The sequence below is a fragment of the Centropristis striata genome, chromosome 14, assembly GCF_030273125.1.
Source record: "Centropristis striata isolate RG_2023a ecotype Rhode Island chromosome 14, C.striata_1.0, whole genome shotgun sequence".
Classification (NCBI taxonomy): Eukaryota; Metazoa; Chordata; class Actinopteri; order Perciformes; family Serranidae; genus Centropristis; species Centropristis striata.
In genome coordinates, this window is record NC_081530.1 from 27,570,707 (window position 1) to 27,594,983 (window position 24,277).

At 40.2% G+C, this 24,277-nt stretch overlaps 1 protein-coding gene across 1 annotated transcript; it reads right to left on the minus strand.

The window, feature by feature from the left end:
- Positions 1-5,378: 5,378 nt before the first annotated feature.
- Positions 5,379-23,084, minus strand: LOC131985598 (zinc finger protein 385D-like). Its single transcript, XM_059350792.1, has 8 exons — positions 22,966-23,084; positions 20,102-20,217; positions 13,217-13,324; positions 11,108-11,276; positions 9,243-9,491; positions 8,980-9,161; positions 7,346-7,447; positions 5,379-6,991 (listed from the first exon to the last, which is right to left on the minus strand). The coding sequence occupies exons 1-8, from the start codon at positions 22,973-22,975 to the stop codon at positions 6,749-6,751; spliced, it is 1,179 nt and encodes a 392-aa protein (XP_059206775.1). The 5' UTR covers positions 22,976-23,084; the 3' UTR covers positions 5,379-6,748.
- Positions 23,085-24,277: the final 1,193 nt, after the last annotated feature.

Genomic DNA, 24,277 nt, shown 5'->3' on the forward strand with positions numbered 1-24,277 from the left:
GTTCTGTAAATATTGGATTACACTGAATACCTCGTCATGATCTCATTTACTTTCCCAACTAAAACAGGCTTGTCTTATTTGGCAGAGGGCAGGGAAGAAACTTGCACCTTTCCTGGATGCCACTGCAGCTAATGTTAACATCCATTTGGACCTTCTGTCAGTGAGGATCCAAGAAAGTGTCTATGACAGTCAACTGAATGGCATATTGAGGCTACAGGAGAAGTTTAGTAAAGCTTGGGTGTTGTCAGTGTCACCAACTGAAAACAAATGACTTCAGCAGGGCGCCTCAGCTGTGAAACAGCCTGTACTTTCGGGCAAGACCCTTGAGTAAAGCAGACAGTTCTTGATTTAGCTGACTTTTCTCATATATTTGACGCCTGTGTTTTCTCAATGGGATTTTTCCACATTGCCTATGAAAGGTTATGTAGCACTTAGGTTTTAGTACAAACTAAATAAATACAATTTTATTACAGTTGAAAATCCCTAAACTACACACATCATACGTTTTTCTAGTAACACTTTTAGTGGTCAAAGTAAGTGTTGTCGGTATGAATGCTCTGTTACTAAGTGGGCCCTACAGACATGTAATGACTCACTGTTTTAATAATAAGATCACTTCTGTTTACCTAAAAGGTGTATTATTCTTGCTAAAAGCAAGTAAATGTTGCAGCTGTTGCTTCTCAGCGGGGAAATAGTGAGTGGTGTATTTTGTGCGCCAATGTGTATTAAAAAAGAAAAAGAGAGAGACAGAAGGAGGGAGGGAAACATATAAAGACAGACAGATAGACAGCCAGAGGGACTCCGCACATTTTAGTTCAGCTTGCTTTAATGGACAAATCCATCACACAGTCAATTCATGCCACCCCTGACTATTCACATGTCCGACGCCTGGAGAGATACGCATTATCACAGGTACAGCTAAAGAACAGAATGAGAGGGACTGATTAAAAAGTAAAAATGGAGAGAACATTCTGGCAGCCAGAGAAATTCGGGCACACATAGATACAGAGAACAGATGACTATACGAGCATCAACAAGAATGAATACATTGCCTTTTTAGTGCAACAGAAGCTGAGTCTATGTATCCACTGATGTGATTCACTGCTATCATTATTAAGAGATAACAAACTCATCTCTGTCCAGTTACATCTCTCGCTCACTCATCGCTGTCCAGACGGTCTGACTGGCCAATGAAAAGATCATCTGCTCTTCTACCAGATGAAAAGTATTAGCTCTAATCTGTGCACTCGCTTCAGCCGGGGCCAAGAATACGCAGCCCTACTTTTTAATATGGAAAATGTGACTATGGTTCCATACTTACAATTTATGGTAATGAAATCATAACACAGGTTGTGTAATCAACCTCAAAAGCAACGTGTAACACAGAAGCAGACGAGGAAATCAGATTAGACCTTGTTTTACGGATCTTAGGTTGATTTGTAACTGTAGAGCAGATGCAGTAGACCAGGTAGCCACCTACATCTATAGCAGGTGGCAAGGATAAGTTATTTCTGCAAGCTTTAGTGCTTTATTTGCATGTATAGCTCACACGTTTTTTTTTTTATGACATTATATTTTAAATGGGGCCAATATCAGATTATTGTGTGAAATGGTCCCCATCCTAAACTGATCTGCATGTGCTAAAAAACAATAAGAAAGATGTCATTCATTCTAGAGCAAGGGCTCTCAAACTTTGCCATGCCAAGGGCCAACATTAAGCATTCCCCTCTGGCAGGACCCCACTGTTGCAACATTGTTTAAAAAACCTGTACATTATGACAGCGAATATTTAAAAAATCAACCATACAGTTCTTAATATATTTTCCTTATTTTTTAATAACAAACAATCAGTCTTTCTTTGCTTTTGCTATATACATTCCTTGTCATTTGTGCCTGAATATCCACAGCAATATTAAAGTCAACATATTTTCTTTTAGAGTTTTTATCTTTTGTTTGGCCTTTTATTCATTAGATTCTGTCTAGTGTCTTCTGTTATTAAAAAAAAACAAAAAACATATCAATTTTTCCATGACCCCCCTTGCACCTCACTGGAGACCCCCACTTTGAAAAATAATGTTTTAGAGCACAAAATCACAAATAACATATCAGCCCAATACGTTTTCTAATGAGGACCAGCTTACTTATGATTTTAAACTCAAAAAGTATCTTATTCCCATTTTCTGGCTCCATAAAAATCTAAGGAACATGTTCTGTTAAACCTTGGTCAAGCACAACACTAACTCTAGTCTGGTTGACAATCAGTGTAAGAATAAAGAATCTGTTGTCCCAAGAAAATGCCCTCTCAGACCCACACAATATGACAATTCAGTTGTCACAACATCAGATTTTCACTGCACAATTACTACTGTCCAAAGAATTTATGATAACAATATCATCACGATAGCTAGAAATTTTGAAAAATGTATCAAATACTGTGTTTATTGTGCATTTTGTTTATTTTTTTGCAAATTAATTAAACTCCAAATACAAGTTTAGGGAGGTTGAGAGAGAGTCTGTAACCATAACTGTACAAAAGCATAAGGAAAGAAGAAATGTAAATGAATTAAGAGGTGCAGCAGGGTATCAGTATTAGATTTTTTAAATATCACAGTCATCACCAATACAGGTATATCACAACACACCTGCAATACATCAGTTATCTAGAGGGAATATTTAGAGGGGATAGCTGGTCACTGCTGCAGTAATTGCTATAACTTGAACATCTCATAATGCATTTCATTACTGCAGAGGAACTATTTAAATGATGACTGTTTTCCTCATTGTAAAGGGAGCGTGAGCTGTCAGACTGCACTGCTAACAAACTAAACTGGAGGAGCACTCTTTTGCCAACACATACATCCCTTTGAAACCAGACAGCAACACTGAGCCCAGACACATAATCAACTCTCTGTGGGGTACAGCTTGGTCATTATGCCTTACAGCCTGCTCTTGAATGCCCTGCTGAGCCATTTACTTCACAGCCTACATCCCCTCCGTTTACTGATCTGTAGCTGCATGCCATACCGCTGCACTGCCTCCGCAAAACTGGAAAAGCCTCACAGGGACCAAACAAATCCTGTGTGCTCCTGCAAGAGCAACAATTTAGGAGAGAATTTGAATTGACATCGGTGTCTAAACTTACTCTGGACAACTGTTGAAGCGTGTTGACCCAGACAGATGGTGCTTGTGCCACAGCTCCAGTCTGCCCACTCATCCTTTGTCTATACACAAGAGCCAGAGAATCACAGCTCCCATGGGCAGCTTTTACAGCTGTTTTGGTGTAGGAGTGCCAACCTAAGCTGTTACCCTCATTTCCAGTCTTTATGCTAAGCTAAGCTTAGCTGCTGGCTCCAACTTACTATACAGACGTGAAAGTGGTGTCAATGTTCTTATCTAACTTTGGACAAGAAAGTGTATTTCCCAACTCTTCTTTCAAAGATACATGTAACTTTTCAGCACTAAAATGTTAAAATTACTGGACATATGGTATATGTTTTGTTGAGTCCTGTACGTACATTATCCCAAATGTTTCCAATAATTTTCAAACCCAGAGAAAACTGTAATTTCAGTCTCGGTAATGCTTCATTTGTTTTTCTGTCAATGGTGGCATATCACCCTTGCACATGCATCAGCGCTGTGTTTGTCTGCCAAACGTTATCATAAATTGACTCTTATTTAGTTTAAGCCAGATTTTTATGAGACATTTTTAACTTCATATTTTAACTGGATGGAGGATTTTAGTCATTGGATGTCTGGATCTTAAGATATCAGAGAAACAAGCTGAGCAAACAATAGTGACAGCTTAGCCCACTGCCCATCCAGTGCTTCCTTTTTCAGCCAAACAGTGTCAGAGAAACATTTAGTTTTTTTCAGTGTTAATCACCTGGTCTGTTTTAGCCATATGTTGGTTGTATATTAAAGTCTTGGGCTGCAAATACAGATTGCAGTTGTATTTTACAGTTGACTTTCATGAAATCTTTATTTTTCAAACCCTCATTTCTTTTGCTCACTGTCTCAATGCACTTGTCTATGGCCACCTTTGTTTTATTATGTGCAAAAGTCAAAATGCTGCATCCTCGCGCCAAGAGCTTATTATAGTCGTTCTCTATGTGAACTGCCCTCACATGGCATGCAAAGGTCTGCTTTGTACCTTTGTACTCTCTCCAGGTAGCGAAGAATGAAAAAAAATTCCCTGGATGCCAAGTCAGGCCTTTGTGTTACTGACATATGTTTATGTGTGCGTGTGCGCATGCATGCTACAGAGAAGTGAGAGACAGTAAGGCGGTGGAGAGACTGGCTGTGAATATATTGTGAGATAACGAAAGAAAGATGACAAAAAGTGAAGGAAAAAAGGCAGTGAAGGCTGGAGAGAGAATGAGCCAGGGGGTTAAGGGGCCAGAGGAGGTCTGGATTCTGACAGCCTGTGGAGAATTGAGCATCCCACTCACAGATGTTCACAATCATCACCCCAGACAATTCATAATAATGATAATGACCGCTGTGACAAGTGGGAGAATCAGGAGGCCATGATTGATTGGAAGATAATTCTTTGAATTGGCCTGTAGAATTATTTGCTTTGGAATGACTGCGGGAGGCAGAAGCGAAAAATATCTAGCTAATTAATCCAGTTTGGTGTCAGCTGGCTGATGAAAGAGCAACAAGAAGATAGTGTGAGGTCACAGAAAGTTTAAAAAACAGCGTTAACACATACTCTGACCTGATGGGGTGAGTTAACACTCTGACCTCTGAGAAAGGTTAAAATAACCATCATTTACATCAGCATGTAACCCTATCAGTGGTCACACAAGTGTAGTCAGTCTAAATTTCACATAACTCAAAAAACAAGAGGCAATATGTACAACGTACAGTAACCATCAGTGCGTGTACTGAAGCAGCAGTACAGAAACTCTCTCTACACCTCCAGGCTTCTCAAAATTAACTTCCTTTAAGATATAAGCTTTCCAAAATGAGCCACACATTGCTCGAGGCTGCAGTGTAGTAAACATCATCAGAAAGACAGACAATAAAGTCAGAACATTCCTGCCTTGATTTATCTCCGAGGATGAAGCTGGAGGGGATGCAGAGGACGGGCAGAGGTTTATCTGTACTCTTAAGTAATAAATAGTTGGAAAAAAATGTCTTCAAAGTCCTCCGAAGCCAAGCAAAGGCTATGGATGTGCCCTTTTTCATTTTGTTTTTTAGCAAAATACCTGAGTTCAGACCAAGAGAAGTTTGTTTTTGCGTGCTGCTAAATAGCGAAGGGGGATGAAATGGTATTAGGTCTGTCTGAATGCAGAGTTATGGGTTCAGGCAGAGGTGATGCACATCTATGTTTCTGGCAGTGTCTGGGTGAACACGTACGTAAGGAGCTGAAAAGAAGAACATAGATGTTCGTCATGGTGTATGCATCTTATTTAATGTATGTCGCAACAAAAATGTATTACCATTCAAACACCATTAAGGATTTTTAAATTGGTAATAAAGAATTTCCTGGAATCCAACATGAGTGTCCACAGCTAATGTTTATTGGAAAATAATAAACCTCTTTAGTCAAGCATGCTCAGATTGGCTTTCATACTGATATGCATAGCTGCACACATAAACACACACAGTTATAGTCATCATGGAAGTTCACCATAATGCATTTTTCATATATCTATACTGGATTAAACTGTCCATTTTAAAGCAGCCACAAGGAGTTTATTCGTTTTGAAATCATCTCAATTTAATACTGATGCCTTTATATGACCTACATAAGCAAATGAGACCATCAGTGAGAAGATTGGCTGTTTCTATACAGTATTCTTAATGCCTGTCACCAGTTTCGAGTGAAACGATTTATATCAAGAGAAGTCTGCATTTACGTTGTCCAGGCAAAGCTTGGCAGTGAGTAGCCAGTTCAAAGGAAGCAGGCGGAGATTTTTCTTTAGAGGAATTTAGTTTTTCTGTTATAATTTGTGGTCATGGCTGATACTGCGGTAGATTCAGCAAAGAGGAAAATAAAAGAACTTACCAAAAGAACATAAAAAAAGGTCAAAGGGACAGTGATGAAGCACGGGTGAAAACACGTTAAACCTTGGTCAGCCATTCGACAGATGGAAAGAATTTGGGCATTTAAAAGAATTCAAAAGGATCCTTAATTAGCCCTTGTCCTCCTTGATAAGTATGAATTATGTCTATTTCATTTATGAAATATTTGCAAGATGTAGTTCTATATCAGTACAAAATAGTATTACAAGGTCCATCTTTCTTCCAAAAGAAATACCCATGCTACCCAGACCAAGGTTTTCACACACAAAGCCTTGGTGCTCATGGAAACAGTACCGCTTTTGTCCACAGGGGTCGCCAAAATCAACGCAAAATAAAAGTTTCTTATCGTTGCTTTTAGAGGGATTTTCATAGATGATCAGCATTTATAATATTTGGTTATTAATGGAGGAATGAAGCAGTAGTACAGCAAACATGTTGTAAAAAGTTGTACTTCTATGATGGCTATATCTGCACATGCACACACACACGCACACAGATCAGAAAATACTCTTGTTTTCACTCATTTGCTGCTTTCTTCTTCCTCCATCCCAATGTACTTAATGTTTTTTGCCCAGCAAATACTCTTCAGTCCTGGTCCATGACACCCACAGTATCTATTGTTAGTAGAGCACAGTAAGCACTGTCTTATATCACAACTTGTTCAGGTCTCAAGTCTGCTTTTAGCTGCAGTTCAAAGCTGATTGAGACGTCGACAGGGTCAGTAGGGGGAAAACAGAACCGGCGTGTGTGTCGAACAGATGGGTCCAGGGGCCGGATGCAGCAGCGCCTGGGGGAGGGGCTGACTCTGAAATAGGGTGGGGCTCGAGTTTGAGACAGGGCGGAGAGAGAAGGGGGGCAACGTTGTCATGGCAGCAGCAGCGGCAACGGAGAGTTGGCGCTGTAGGAGACAGGAGGCGAGAGGTTTGGTCGGGTCTTGGTTCTTCCGTAGAGCGAGACGGATCTGAGGAGGAAAAACAGAGACAAACAAACAGCAATCAATGTTTTTTTCCGGGGAGGAAATTGAGAAGTTAAAGTAGGAAACCAGAGATGGACAACGAGATGAAGTCTTAGCAGCTATTTGGCCAACAGAAGTACAAGCTGTCCAAGTTACTGCCAAACAATCTTATCATGAATCTGCACTCCCTTAGTGCGTAAGATGACTTTTTGTCCCTCTCAGCTAGGATTATAACATCCCAAACACAAGATTCTTCAACCATATCACTGATGAGTTTGTAACTAAGGAGGGGAGCTTCCTCTGGAGAGTCAACTCATGTACACAAACACAAAGTAAATCAAGTAACAGCAGAGTACTCACTGCTTGGAAACTCTGGTGGCGCTGGGTGGGAGTATAAGGGCTGAACTTAGGCTTGGCTGGTTTACCTGCTGCTCTATCCTTGTGCCTCCTACTGCTGATGTGCTGCAGCGGAGGAGAGAAAGACAGATAACACACAGAAAAATGAAGCCAGACAAATGCAGGCAGCAGCATAAAGACGAGTGGGACAAACAAAGAAAGCATCAGTCGGCTTTGTTTGGAAATGTCAATAATCAGACAAGAGGAAATTAAAGAAAGCCTAATCAAAGTTCCTATTTTGATGATTCAGACTGCTGGCTCCAACTTTGAGATTTAAAATATTCATGAGGGGGCGGGTTTGGAAAATCTTTTTGATTTGACTGACAAGCACAAACAGATGGCTACAGCCACACAATCAGCGGTGTACTGCTAAATATTCATGAGCACCTGGCCAAAGTTAACTTTTAAACAGTCAGACCAACACTGTGCATTCGCATCACGATCAGAGGTGCTAACATCATATTCAGATGCTCGCTGGAACAAGCTAGGTTCAGTAGTTTTGTCCTCATTATCTTTAGGGATCTGTGATTTAACTCACCTGCAGCGACAGGTGTAAGATGTTCACACTGTGATTTGTAATGAAATATGCACGGCCCTGGATTGCCTTTCTGTAGTGCATGACGGAAGATCAGTCTTTGATGCCTTTGAGTGGCTCAACTGTGCGAGAGGTGACCTTTTCATAGCTTTAAATTCCACAGAGGAGCTAACCAGGAATAAGTGTGATGAGGCAACTTGTCTTCACTCTGCTCAAGCAACGTAACAACTATGGTTAGTTATAGTTATTTATTGTGTCATTCACATTTGCATAGATTTTAAGACACAAAAGAAAAACATAGGTGGAGAGAAAAAGGGGAAAAGTGCATTGCTCTATTTACTACGCTTTCTGCTAGTTATATAACTAGCAACTGTAACTGTCTGCTTATAGAAATATAAAGTGGCATAACATGGTTATGCAAATGTACAAGTGCCTCAAAATTGTACTTACAGTAAGCACAGTAAATAGATAAATACATACACATATATATGTATACATATATACATATATATGTGTATGTATACATATATACATATATGTATGTATACACACATACATATATGTATGTATACACACATACATATATGTATGTATACACACACACACACACACGTATATATATATATATATATATATATATACACATACATATATATATACATATATATATATGTATGTATGTATGTAATAAGCTTTTAAATTACCCCACATTGTTAAAGAGTAAACCAGTTGTTGTTGTTCCTCTCTAAATTTCTCAGATGGTTTCATTTAAATAATTGTTCAAGGCTCAAATTATCCAGTAACCAAAGATTATGAATACAAATGTGTGTGTCAGAACTTTGTTTTGCTTCTGTGCTCTCCCATTAATCATTCATGACCCCTCAGATTTATCTTGTGGCCCATTGGAGGCAGCCCTACTTAGTAGCCCCATATATAAAGTACTGTATTAAGTATTAAATTAAAACTAGCTAGCTCTAAACTTAGCTGTGTAATGTGTCTGTATTAATCATTTTAACAACTCATCACTGACAAAGTCACTGACAACACGTTTTCAGCAGCTGACCTGTTTGAGCTGAGTCTCGGAGTTGACGTGCACATCACAGATCTCACAGTGGAAAGTTTTGTTCTGGAGCCCCGTTGACAACTCAGTGGGCATGACCAACTTGGCCTTGACCCCCGCCCTGGGAAAGGACTTGATGGCTCCATGACCACTCCTCGCCTCGAGCATCGTCTTGTGCTTAGTGCCTGAGCAGATATAAAGTCACACATCAAGAGAGCATCAAACAAGAGCAAAGATTGACTGCTGCAGCGGCTGCAGGTTCTCACCGCTGTTGTGGGCTTGCAGCTGGGAGGCAGAGTTGACGGCAACCTTGCAGAGGGAGCAGTAGAGAAGACGCATAGCTTTCTCCTCTTCTGTTTCCTCCTCTGGGACCTCCGCCTCTCCGTCTCTTTGTGTCTCTTTCTCCGGTGTCCCCTGGCTGGGCGACAGGGAGGGGTCAGAGGACGCGTTCACAGTTTCAGTGGGGTCGATGCTCGATGGTGCCGCCTCTGAGGTGAGGTTTGAGGCTGAGGGTTCTGAAATGAACAAACAAAGAAACAGATATATATTAACCCTCTGAACTCCAAGTTGTTTCAGGGCGTTTTTTGCTATATATTTGTATTTTTTCCAACCTCTACTTGCAACCTCTCCTGTCCTCTCCTCTCAGCTCTGTGTAAACAGCCTGTAGTTCAGTGAATATTTGTAACGTGACTGGTCATCTCAGTGAAATCATACCTTCACAGTGTCACTGAGGAGTGCAGAATGTAATTTTTTAACAGTATCTAGTTATTCCAGTTAATTGTTGTCAATGTTTTAAATTATACATGTAGAATAAAGTGATTTTGACAAAAATATCACAATTTTAAGTTTTGTTTTGGTTGCTTTTTCCAACAGAAACTTTCATAACCTATGATCCATTCACTGACTGTGTAAAAGTTCAGATTCCGACCATAAGGCCTGTTTTTACAGTGTCTTTCTATGATAAATGGTGTAATTTTGGCGATTGTTGGGGAGGAGAGTTAAAGATATTAATAATAAGACAGTGTAAGGAGTGTGAGAAACAGAAATATGGCAAGAAAAGAACAGCAAGAGAATAGAAACAAAGCAACAGAGATAGAGGCTGAGAAAGTCTGATGAAAAACTTTTTTCCATAAATTCCTGAACTCCTTACTGCCTACAATGAAAAGCACCAATTTCATAACACGCTCAGAGACAGAGATAAAAACTCACCAGGCTACAAGTGATTATGAGCTCTATCAACCTCTCTAATCGCACTAATAATCAATGATTTCCCCAAGGATCTGCCTCCCAGCACTTAAATTCACAGTTTTGTATAGAGATGATTTGACTCTATTATCTTTTGTCAGACTGACTTGTAGAGGTTCCCTGGAGGAGCGCGTGCTGATTTAAGGATTCACTTTTTGCTAATAACAATGATTAGCTCTGCCTAGCAGAGTGGGTGTCTGTTTGTTACCATTGATTCCCCACTCTTAGAGGCCGACAAGGCTGTTTGCTGAAGTAATCTTCAACTAGCTCTCCTGCCGTCTCATCTACTTTCATGAAACTTACTCCAAACTGGAAATGATCACTCATTCTCTTCAAGCACACTCTCACATTGGCGATGTCAAGTACAATTCTTCAATCTTTTTATTTTTTCCTTTTTAGCTTGCAGCAGAATGTATTATTTTCATTCTGCAACACCCACACACGTGCAAAAGGAGCACATCAGGACTGGCACGCACATATATAGACATGTTGGAAAGCAGTCGATCCTTTGACACACCTCCACATTTATATTGACACATTTCCAGGCACACATGCACTCAGACACTATGCAGATCGTATTCATCGTGCAGGTTTAATGTGTTTTTGATCTCAGGAGGCCACTCAGGAGGTCGGTAAATGTAGATATGAAGAGAGAGAGCGGACGATAATGCTCAACCTTTAATCCCTTCACTGTGAAACCAAAGGAGCAGGAGGTTTATCACATCAAAGAGTTAAAGTCGTGACTGGGAAAAGAAGGTTTGAGCCGTACATTCATATATCTAACGCTGTCATGCATTTGATGTCCACACACACACAAACACGCACACACACACACACACACACACAGATATGCAGGGGAAGCATGCATGCCTGCAGAGACACACACCTCCTGATGTTGTGTCGGAGCTGGAGGGCTGTGAGCAGAGTGACGGGAGGATTTGCGATGTGGTTTCCTTGGCAACCGGTTCAGAGGTCCTGATCTTTGATTCGGGGGTGTCCATTGCTTTTAGCTTTTTTGCGTGTTTGGTGCCACTGTAATGGGAAGTAGCCTGTGCCTGTGCACACAACAGCAAACAAGAAGGTATGAATTAATTCAACACGATTATTTAGTTAAGTGAATCTGACAATGTTTTATATCAAGACAGAATACATGACTTGAATGTGAATGTGTCTCCAGCGCAACGTTTTAGAGGCTGCTATTACTCCCACATTGATTGACAGATGTTTTAATAGAGCGGTTCCAAAAACCCATCAGCCCAATCAGAGAAACTATTGCACTCCGTCATAGATTCCCAATGCATGTTCCAAATGTGCAACGATATTCATAACAGTGGATATTGTTTAATTTTTCTTATAATTGCACCGTTAATATGCTACACAGTGGTGTAGTAGTTGGAACTCTTGCCTCACAGCAAGAGGGTCGTGGGTTTGACTCCGGCCTGTTTTGCATGTTTGCATACTGTCCCTGTGTCAGCTAGTGTTCTCTCCGGGTACTCCGGCTTCCTCCCACAGTCCAAAAACACGCATTAGGTTTAATTGATAACTCTATATTGTCCGTAGGAGTGAATGAGAGTGTGATTGTCTGTCTCTATGTGTCAGCCCTGTGATAGTCTAGCAACCTGTCCAGGGTGTACCCGCCTCTTGCCCCAAGTCAGCTGGAATCGGCTCCAGCCCCCCGCAGCCCGAGTTCAGATAAGCGGTTCAGGATAATGCATGAATTAATTAACAGGTAACGCTTTATATTAAGGTCCTTGTAATAACCATTAATTAACAAGTAATAAGGCCCTTGTAAGTCCTTACAAGATGCTTATTAACATTATTGTGTGTTTATAAGCTTATATAAGTGTTAATAATGGCATTACAAACACCCATGACCCACCCATTATGTCTTTGCCATGCCTTTATTAATCTTATTTTGTTTGCTTATTGATATTAAAATATACTTTATTGCTCATCTATTATAAGTTAACTATAAGTTAACTATGCTTTTTGCAACTACCAGATCTAAAGCAAGAACAATGCCTTATTACTTTTTAATTAATGGTTATTAAGGACCTTATTATAAAGCGTTACCAATTAATAATGTCAATATGTAGTTTGGTTTGGTTGGCAATCACACCGCTAGCTCCTTGGAGAGTGCCTGAATGTTTAAACTATTTAGTCATTAATTTAAGCAACTTTTTCAACCTGTTTTTCTTCATTATTTTCAGCTAATTATTTCTACATTTTATCCATTACTTTTAGATAACTATTTTAACTGTTTAACTATAAGCTAACTGTAACTTTTAGCTTTTCAACCGCTTTTACTTTACTTTTACTTTTAACCAACTATTTTATCTGTTTTTCCATTACCTTAAGCTCACTATTTGAATTATTTAGTCAGTGCTTTTAGACAACTATTTCAACCAGCCATTACTTCTAACTATTTAAATTGTTTATCTATAACTTTTAGCTAAGTAATTTCTCTTAGGTACCAGTTTAAACTTCTGTGCTTGATTGCTAACAAGTTTTCGCCACTCCCGCATATCTGTAGTTGTTAGGTGTTACAGCTGACTTATTATGTGGATATAATCTTATGATCAAATCATGAATTCTTCTTTTCTTTTTTTGTTTAAACTGGTTGAACTACTCTATGTGTTTCCGTACTCTTTGGCATCAGAAGAAGTACCTCCTTAAATTCAGGTTCCCCTGGTTGGGAATCATTTTAGAAAATAAAAGTTTGTGATGTAATGCAGAATCAGGAGAGGTGACAATGCATTGCAGTTCAGCACATAATAGTCCCCGTTTATTAATCATTCTGTAATAAGTACACTAAGAGAATAAATGCCCTTAAAATATTAAGAGGTGTGCACATTTCACCCAATTATGGAAAAGGGCTGGTCTAACCTCTGGGCTTCTAAGCCGTTCAACTGCCATCTAAGGGTGTGTGTGAGAAATAAAAGCACCCTGAAAGAAAAACAATTAAAGTCTGCCTTTCCCACAAGACAACGCCCACCTCAGAGTTGAACCTCAGTCGACATACTCCGCAGGAACTGGGCTTCCTCTTCAGCGGCGATGTTAGCCCGAAGCCTTGGCTGATCAGAGCTTTATGGGCGTGATCCATCTGCAACAAAGGAGAAGCGTAACATTAAGGTCATGACTGTTTAAAGCTGTGAAAGGCAAGACTGAGTATGTGGTGAAAGTGATTACCTGAGGTGTTAATGGCTTGTTGTCTGCTAGTTAATACGCTTCTTTCAAGAAAACACAGATTTATGATATGCCAGGTTAGAGGTGGAGGTTGTAAGAAGGAGCTGAGTGGGGGAGTAGCTTGTCTGACACTCAGTCATGCATGACACAACAAAGTGTGTAAATGACATGACTAACCCCAGCAGGTTTACTATGAAACACTTAACCACGGTTCTTGAAAGGTGAATAATTTGCTCCATTGTGCAGAACAGAGGCTGTTTGGATCCGCTTGGTTTCACAGCAGATTAGTTTATTCTAATAGTGATGTGTTTCTATGCCAGAAAAAAATAAAGTATCAACATGTTTACATAAACCTTGTCAAACTGTTCTGGCAACATGTTCCAAACACAATTTTTTTGACATGATTCACAACCTCTATCTCAGTTTTCTGCCAAGCTTGCAAGCATTAGCTTGCTCACTGGCTCTCGCTTTTCCATTGGTCAAAACCCAATGAGTCTTAGCTGACTAATTGACTAACCTTATGCTGTATTTCTTTTACAAAATGCTGGTACAGTATATGGGTTAGCAGAAACGTGGCTCATACAGCAGGACATTTGAAAAGCTCCTTTGAAAATTTTACTTTCCACACAAAAACATGTAACTGTGTGAGTCCAGTGTGACCACCCTGAATCCCACCTGACCACAGCCTCCGCTCTCCATGATGGAGCAAACTATAAAGACTTTACAGCCACCTTTCAAACCTACGGGGGGCGAGGGCATCATGCAGAAAACCCAGCCCTTTTCTGAGAAGTCTCAGACAGATCCCGCTGATGGTCTTAACACACAGACAGTAAGAAATGAAGGTGTGGTTCAGAAACATTCCTCACAAGTGTCAGCCTCTTTTTAAAGAGAATTATTTTTACCATTTAGAGGAAATAAAAGGAAACTGTACTTTTAAAATCATGACTTGCTGTCCAACGTGAACACACAAAAATCATCTAAATAGTTAGGATATTGTACTTTTCACCCCAGTCTAGTTTTCTTTATGAGAGTTAGAAACCGCACTAAAACTCTTTGCAATACGCAGCAATATCTGACCACACAGTGTTTTGCTCCTCTGGACATTACCTACTGGTAGGTTTAATGAGCACATATACTTAGCGCAATAAAACCCAACTGGCCTTTGTGGAACAGAACAAACCTATTACCTGTGATGGGATGTAGGGGGCCATAACCAGCCACAACCAGGGAGGCTTTATGGAAATCTGGCTGGAGTTGACGTAGACATTTATATGTTGTTGCGGGCTAGCCGACCAGCGCTGTAAGCCAGCTGAGAACATATACTGTAGCACTGCACTGGAGATTTAGCTTGTTTCTCTACTGCCAAAGATGAATTCTTCACTCTTGAAATGTAAAAAGCAACAGAATCTGTCAGTACGTGTGTGTGTGTGTGTGTGTGTGTGTGTGTGTGTTCATTTTCTTTGATCATCACTCTAGGCGGCTGCACTGGAATGCATCTCTGCAGTCATTGGCCTCTTATCTCTCTCCGTTTCCCTGCAGCTGCTTGTCTATGTAAAACTTGAGCAAACACATCTTAAAACAAATATAGTTTTCTTGTGTTGAATCATTATTTTCTATGCTTTTTAAACATGATCTTTCATAGTGACTTGTATGGAACTTATTTAATGTGGTGTAATATTTTGTCTGCCCTTGGTTTGTTGTTCTGGACCCTGAGTCTGAATACATGTTGAATTGAAATTAAGTTTATTCATTAGTTTTAAAATATAAATCATGAAAAATCAAGTAATCATTTCCTAAATGTCTGTCTCTGCTGATGTTTTTTATTTACAATAAACAAAAAGCCATACAATAATCTCAGCATATTTGCTCTTTGATGTACTCATCACTGGACATTGTTTAATTCACTTGAATGGTCTCCACTCAATATAAGGAGAGACATTCATTGGTTGCATCTTATCCCCATTACCTAAATCAGTTTTGGTACCATATTCCTTAATATCATTTAAGGCATTTTACTCAATTCCTGAAGTAAAAAAGCAACATGGAAGAGAATATTTATAGTTACGGCTCAATCAGACTGGAATAACTTGCATTCAAATGTAGTAAAAATGGTTTGTCTACTTATTTTAGGTTGAAATGCATTGTATACAGCACCTACAATACACTGTATCTTCTATATATTTTTTTATATTCTGTGGCCACCAAGTGCTGATGTTCACCTATGTACGCTTCTTTCTGATTTTTGTGAGTGGGCTCCAATTTGAAAGTCTCCATCGCCATCTTGTTTTGTTTTTTTTAATCAGTACATGTGCGAAACGGATCAGGTAGGTAGCTTGGTTAGTTAGTAAGGGGCATCTGTTTTTTAAAATAAACAGGAGACTCCTTAGAGTGTCTTTACACTAAACAATACATTTTTAGTCGACCGATATGTTACAATTAACTTTCACAAACTGAAAACATCGTGAAAAGTTCTAAGATGACAACATAGTATGCAGGCAATCACAAGGTAGCCACGCCCTAATGCATACCCTGCTTTATCGTCTGTTTTGCTCTAAATGGGGCTACAATTTACTACATAAACAACATGCCGTATTGAAGAAGACTTGAAAATTAGTGATTGAGACCATAAACTCATATGGAAAATGTTCCAGATATAATATATCATGTAAGAAGATGGGTATTTTCTCATAGACTTCTATACAATCAAAACTTCTTTTTGCAGCCAGTGGAGTCGCCTCCTGCTGGCCATTAGAAAAAACGCAGATTTAAGGCATTTCTGCATTGGCTTCACTTTTCAGGCTCGGAGGCTGACTAATAACTTTATTCTCTTTGTCTCCTTTCTTGTAATTAATTTTTGTCTGGAAAACAAGATGGTTCATCTCAAGGCGTTTAGTCTACTCTAAATCTAAATCTAAACGTGTACCACAACAGCAACGTCTGCAATAACCGTGACATTAAAATATATGGTGAGTGTATAATGCAGCACAACATGGCCGCATTAATGTGAAACATTTATGAGAGTCTAGTTTATGCTTCTCTGAATGAGACTGAACATTTCCACATCGGTAAAAGCCTGTCTCCCTCCCTCCACGGCCCCCGAGGCTCCACTTGTATCACCATCTGACCTCCCATCACACATTCCTCACTTCACCTCTCCATCTGCTCCCCTCTGAACTTTCTGCCTCTCCCTTTTGTCTCTGTTTGATCAAAGTCACCTTCCTGCCTCCCAGTGGACCCACTCTCTTACCTTTCACTCCCACTCACACTCTGAGGTGGACTAGCACCTGTGGCAAAGTCATTTCGCCCTTCTAACTCATTGCTTCTTCTTTCATTCTTATTATACACACATCACCTGCTGCATCAAATCCTTCCTCTTCTTCCTCTATCCACACCCTCCTTGCATGAAAGCAATAAAAGCAGTAATTTCAGTGGACTATACAGTCAATAAAGGCACATATCTTCAGTATTTATCCGTTCATTCTGTCCCGTTTCCTCACTCACAGCGGTGGTGGCGTGTCAGACATGCACCGCTGCATGAAGTGAGTTATGGCTGAAACATATGGCCAAGTGAAGTAAAGCAGACTTTTACCTGGAAAGCAGTCAAGGGCCTCAACATTTATAATGATAAATGTTCCTGGATTTGCATCGCGTGGCGGTGTGACAGCTATGTGTGAGCGCATGACGTCAAGCAGCAAAAAAAAGGGAGGCTTATGATGAATGAGCTGCTACTTTTGGTTCTTTGTCATTTAAATTTGCTTGGAAACAAAAGCACTGTTTGTTTCCATTTCTGTCAAACTACCAGCCAAAGTAGCCAGTGAAGTCCCAGTTTGGACTCACGACAAACAACACGCACACACACATGCGTTCAACCTTGTAACCACGACAACCCACATGTGGGCACTAAACAAACTCCTGAGCTGCGCTTTATAAAGATGGACTTATACACACAAAAACCCTCATATAAAAACACACTGGAGGAGAAAAGGCAGGCAGCCAGAGGTCAATTGTGTGCCCACTTACTTAACACCCACAGCTTCACAACAGAGGGAGAAGATTCCCTTTAAACTTTGCTGAGAGATCCAGGGAGCAGAAGAAATGTACTGGAGACAAAACTTTATTATGATTCTTTGTGATGGTGTTTGCATATTAAGTTCCACCATATGTCTCGGTTAACAATATTTAAATAGAAACTATGTTAACCTGACCAGTGGAGCTGAAACAATTATCTGATGAATTGATTAAAACAAAATTAATCAGAAACTACATTCATAATCAATTAGTCCAATCACGATTTTTAAGCAATATTTATTTTACATTAATTAATTTCATTTTTAAATAAAAAATGCATTTCTTAATCTATTGTGGGGGTTCACTGCTTTTATTTTAATTGAATATTTTGGGTTTTTAGGGTAGTTGGTAAGATAAAATAAGATTTTTGCTCTGGAGAATCATACATTGCATAATAAAATAGACATTTTTCACCAAACTGTGCTTGAGTTATGATGCTCGCCTTAGGATGCTGACTTGATCATGTTTCTTTCACCTAAATAACACAGCCAGGTCAATAAATGAAGTGATATGAAGATGCTAATACGTGCTTTTTATCTTCTGTAATTCTCTGTTTATCTGCCTTAATAAATCTTCTTTATACAGTGAAAAACTGCATCAACTCCATCAAAATGCCGATGCTAAGCTCTTATTACAATACAAACATTGTCACATATTTCACCTATTTTAACCTCTCTCCACAGGCTTCTTGTTAATTTTAGAATTAATTTGTGCTCGCTTACAGAGCCCTACATGGTCACAGGCTCCACAGTACATCATGGATCCTCTGCACCCTCACACCAAGAGCCAAGCTATTAGTTTCCTCCACCCAGGGTTTTCTAAGTGTACCTCAGAAACTGTTGAAGACCTTGGGAGATTGCGCCTCCCTGTTGAAAGCCCCAAAGATTTGGAATAGCCTTTTTTTTTTATACACTTGAGATATTGGGATTCTTTAAAAAAGCGTGTGTGAAATGTGTTCAGACAGGTGGCATGCATTTTATGTTTTATCTGGGGTTTTATTTATTGGGTTCTGTTTGATTTTATTTCTTTTCTCTGCGCAGACCTTTTTGACTGTCTGTGAAAGTTGCTCTACAAATAAACTTTACTTGCTTGTTTTTTTCCTGATTAAATGATTTTTCAAGGAAATAGCCAGCAGATTAATTGAAATTTATTTCACTCATGCATCCAATTGCTCCTTTCCCAACTCCATTGTATTAAAAGCCATAAATCTTCAAAATTACACCCAGCCAGTAACCAGCATTGTAAAGGTCAGCTACTTTTTACAGTGCTGACAATAGTCCTGAAACTGCCGAGTGGGAGAATGTGCTGGAAATGGAATAAAAAGGAAAGAGCTATAAATAGGTGAGAGGGGCTGTGACTCAGCAAGGGGGAGGGTCATGAGATTTTTAAGTACATTTTTCAACGTGTGTTAAGTTATATGTGAGACCGAGTAGGAAGGTCATCTACCATGAAAAATCTACCAACAGAAAAATGAGACCACAAAAAAAAAAAGTATGTTTTGACTTTTTTGGGGAAAGTGATGGAGAGATGAGGAGTCGAAAACTGAAAGCAAGAAAGAGCGCATGAGAGGGTGAAGGATGGAGAAGATGACAGCAGGAGACAAAGTGGAAAATACAAGAGAGCAGAGCTGAAGTGAAGAGAGGGTGATGGAGCAAGAGCAATGCAGGGAAGTGGAAGGGATGAATGAGAGGGCTGGAGAGAGAGGAGGGAGGAGGGAGGGGGCAAGATCTCCTCGGGTGGCAGAATGGCTTTTTGACAAAGAAGAAGATGCTACACACGCACAGAATATATTTACTGCACAGACACACAATCCCCTCTTTTTTTAAAACCTTCAATTTGTCTCTCTATATCTCTCTTCTTAACATCTAAGAGCAAATCACAGTTTAAGACCAAAGAGAAGGGAGGAACAAAAAGAAAATTGTCAATTTTGCTTCAGAGTGGGTATTTGGCCAGACGCATTGATGTTCTTATGAGTCATCGTAACTTCATCTCAAGTTTAGGTTTTGTAATAGGTTCGGTATTAGTGAACGTGTGAGGACAAAAAAACACATCATGTTTTCTTGGCTGCGTGTGCTCGAAACAAATAGAGGCGTTAGAAACTGTCTCAGTAAATACGTCGCAGCTTTGTAGTGAAGCATTGCATTGCTTCAGGCCGAAGAAATGACTTCATACATCACACAGGCAGAGTATATGGAGATGTATAGCTCGTGTGAAGCAGAAGTCAGCCCTCAGCCCTGCCTGACACATGAGCTCTCCTCAGGGCTCGGGCTTGACCGGCTTTGTTTCTCTCCACCTTCACCCGTCATAAACACCGGGACAGGCAGCTCTAAGAAAAGCTGTGTGAGGAATATCAAGGAATCAGCTCCACCCCCTAGGTTGTGTGGAAATGTCACAGCTCTCCGCATCAGAGGTGATATATTTGGAAAGTGTAGGCAGCTCGCTCATGCATCTGTGTATTGAAAAATAACTCCACGCAGGCAGGCTGTTGCATGGAATAAACTCCTCCACTCGCAGCAGAAATCAGAGTGATAAAGCCAGCGATTTGGGGTTTGATTTATTTTTTTAAAAGGGCACAGTAAGCGACAGCATGGTTGCTGTGACAACTACCCTGATTGACAGTACTCACGTCTGTGAATGCAGGCAGCAGCTGGAAGGGGAGGAGGGGCTTGAGGTCGGCGGAGGGTTGGGTTCTGCCCAACGCGGGGCGGAGCAGCGGTGGCAGAGCGCTGTGACACACACTGCCTAGGGAGGAGACAGGTGGAGAGATAAACACATGGAGGAATAACTCAGCAGAGAGGAGGTGATTCATTTTAGAAATAATACCATGATGATGAGCAGAAAACACCAGAGAGAACTAGAGGAGGACATTAGATTGTGTGCTCTCAGCTTCTCTGTTTATGTAGTCTGTTTGAGATTATTTCCCTCATCTTTTTCCTCCCTTATTTTCGCTGTAACTTTGCTATGCTTTAATAGTTTTTTTCCATTGTTAGTTTTAGTTGTTAGGCCGAAAGCTGCCGCTGCAATCCTGGACATCTAAGAAGGTTCCTACATTTGAAATGTGGCTATGGGAGAAAAGGAATGTATTATACCTGAGAAAATTAGTCACCTATAGGAAATCTTTTTTGAAAACATGGCAACCTTTCATTTTTCTAATGACTTAAAGTTAATGCCATCTGTCAATGAGCCACTGTCTACTGTATGTGCTGTTCAGTATGTTATGGGTCAAATCCCCCTGTCAGGTCATTCCTTCTGTAAAACCAGCTATTGTGTTTATGTATCAATTCCCTTATAATGAAAACAATTAAAAAGATTAACACAAACCTATTTGAGTGCAATGTTATTTGCAGATTAGAATTTTAAATACAAAGCATATTTAAGAATAGGCTACTCTATTCTACATTCTGAGCTTTCTTTTAATATATTATCTGCAGGCTGTCAGGTCACACTGGGTGCACTGAAGGCTAATCTACAGCCTCAGCTAAAAACAAATACAACACATTACTTTTTAACGCACACACTTGCAACCGCACACACTTGCAACCACACACACACACACACACAAATATGCACACACATATTTCTGGTTCAATGAGGCCATTACTTAAAGTGCTGTGTGACAAGCGTCTTGTTTGTGTTGCTCCGTCTTGATTATGGCCGCTTGTTTTCTGGGTTTGCGCTTGATTACAGTTTGATTCGGGACCAGCCCGCATGTGTAATCATCATAATCAAAATCACAACACACCCATCCGCTCCGCCATTAGCCTGATTGCCTTTAACAAGCTTAAATCGTGTGTGTGCGCACGTCTCGTTGAAGTCTCGACATGAGTATTTGCAATCGCATGAGCGCGGGGACGTGTTTTCAGTGGGGGGCTTGCGCGCGAAAGATAACCCTACATGCACGCGCGTATTACAGTAATGTTTATAATAAACAACTTTTCGCGGAAGTAAAATTACAGCAGATATGATCAAAAGGATCGAGGATATTTAAACCTGTGGGGGAAAAAACTGCAAAGCCGATATTTATTTTTTTAGAAACTATAGCTGTGTTTCCTGTGTGTCGTCAGGATCAGCAGCTGTCACTACTGTCTCTGTGCAGATGTTTCTATTTCCTACCTCCAATTCCACAGTGTGTTGCTGTTGCTGTGTGCTAAGGGACCGCGGGCTCTATATAGCGGCGCAGATTGCAATCAGGTGCGCTCTTTCTGAGGCGTGCCAAGCGCACTTTCGGTATGGCCAGGCTCACCTGCGGCACTTGTAGCACAGCTGGATACTGAGCGAGATCAAAAGAATATCCTAACATAGTTTATATATGTCGGTGTTAGTGGCGGTGATAATAATGGCTATGGTGACAGTACTTTCATCCACTTTATATGCAGGCTCTCCTCGTGTTAAACTGAATACACTTTTTCTGGACATGCTGACGATCTTCATGTTTTGCATAACAGTGCGCCACTTATGTGTCATCACAACGATCAATGCAATGCTCCATCCTCACAGTGTTATTTATACATTGAAATTATAATAACAAGTTTGGTGTGTTTTTTTGCATGTTGATGTTTATCTGAAATTATTTTTCCCGACTGTTTACCATGATTATGTAACTAAAAACTCAAAATCTAGAAACGTATTTGTTACCTCGTTAATGTGCATGTATCCCTAATGTTCGTGTATACAGTAGGATTTTAGAAATACCACTTGTGTCTATTGGAACAGTCTAAAATGATCCGCGGGCCGCGCACCGTGAGAATAGTCACACTTGGCACCAAGATTACAGTGCGCAGCTTTACTGGCATCGCCACACCCTCTACCACACCTCTCCTGCCAACAGAAACAGTTTAAAATATTTTTATTACTATTCTGTTATCAACATTTATTTAAAAACATAACTAATATCTCACTCTTTCATTTGTCCAGCAGGGGGCTCTGCAGCCCCCACCTCCCCGCGCTAATGTGCTAATGAGATAAATTACTTTACGAGATCAATAAACACATGGACCATGTGACACACCTGAAATGTTTAGACACGTCTTTAAGTAGCCGCAAAACGCAAACCATCATCGTTAAATATCATTTCAAAAACTTGCATGTAATAAAGCAATAATATTGTTTTACAATCCTACAAGAGCTAGAGCACAAGCATGCATATATTTATATATAGTAATTCACATGAATTGTGTTTTTTTCTGAGCTTTTCTGCAACTATGTTATTTCTCATTGTTCTCTATGCTGTATCATTTTTCACAGTGATTACTAAAGATACAACTGCAATTAAAATGCTCTGAACTAAAACGGATGAATAACATAATGTTGTTGTTTTTTATTCTAAGTGATGTCTTGAATAAGCTGCACTAACACTGTCTCTGTTCCACTGTGCAGGTGACTGACTTCGCAAAGCTCACATCAATCTCAACGTAGCAACAAGTGACTCCGCTGCGTTATTATCAACACACAAAACAACTCTTTAGAGAGGAAAAAGCATCGTTTACGTACCAAAATACATGGCGGCACCAAGTGAAATCCGTTTGTTCAGAGTGAGATAAAAGTATCTTTCATCTCCAGCCAGGCAGAGATGAAGCTTCGCGTCTTCTCCTCCACAGTCTGTCTCCCCTCTCTATCTCTCTCCTGCGGCGCCGATGCTGCTCCTTCCCATCTGGATTCCCTCCTCCTCCTAACTACCCGCCCCCTCCTCCTCTTCCTCCTCCTACTCCTTCTCATCTCTTCACGATTCGTGTACAAGTCTGCTCCTGTATCTAAATCTCCCAGAAATGTGTTTTTTAAACAGAAGGAAATGGCCTTGATGAGTGTACAGTACCACCCTGGTTTAGTAAAACCCTCAAAGCCAACACACGCAGAGCAAGGATCTGTGTGTATAACTCAATATAACACTAAGAAACAGAAAGAGGGCATGTATTTCATTAACAAAGTTTCATGCAATATCCAAATCAAACGTGCATGCTTGAAAGAATGAGGGGAAATCCCTCCCCTGCAGGTCACAGGGTGATTGCTGTCTGCAGGCTTCCCTCCGGGGCTGCTGTCACTGGAAGCAGCCCTGTGTTCCTCTTCTGTAAATGGTTTCCCATCCTCACTTTCCTCCCGGGCCCCTGGTATTTTTAGATGCATCCCGGAGCTATCACTGCATAGAGAGGAAACTCCACACGACACATAACAGCGAGTCCAGCTAAAATCATCACAGGCTGCCATGCTTTTACACAGACGTATATGCGTGCACTCACTCACTCACTCACTGCAGGGGAATCTGGCATGTTCATGTGTGTATTTTTATGTTGCACACACATACATCCGTGCAGAGTTTAGATGTACTGTATCCTTTGGCAGTGACCCTGCTTCAACTTTCCTGTCCTTAAGCCCAGGCATGAAAGTGCACAACAACATGTGTTTTCCCACAATCTACAACTCCAGGGAGATTTAGCTCTGGAAGACCGTCAATTCAGCAACTGTTGCCCTGAAAATGCACACACACACACTCACACACACATCTGTGTGCTCTTGAGCTTAAACTAAGAAGCATTTGAATTAGGGATGCGCATAAAAAGGGAACATATTTCAGTGACACTTTCTACGAAGACCACATCTACTGTGCTTTATGAGGGGCATTCATAGTGAATTATAAGGCTATACCCCAAAAAGAAACAAAATCACAACTTATAAAACATTATACATGTGACTTATGATTAAAGTGTCTTATGTACGCTGTTGAATAGTTATACATTGATGTGGCTTACAATACGTCATGAATACATATATTCCCAGATACACACATTTAAAATAAAATGTAGTGAGG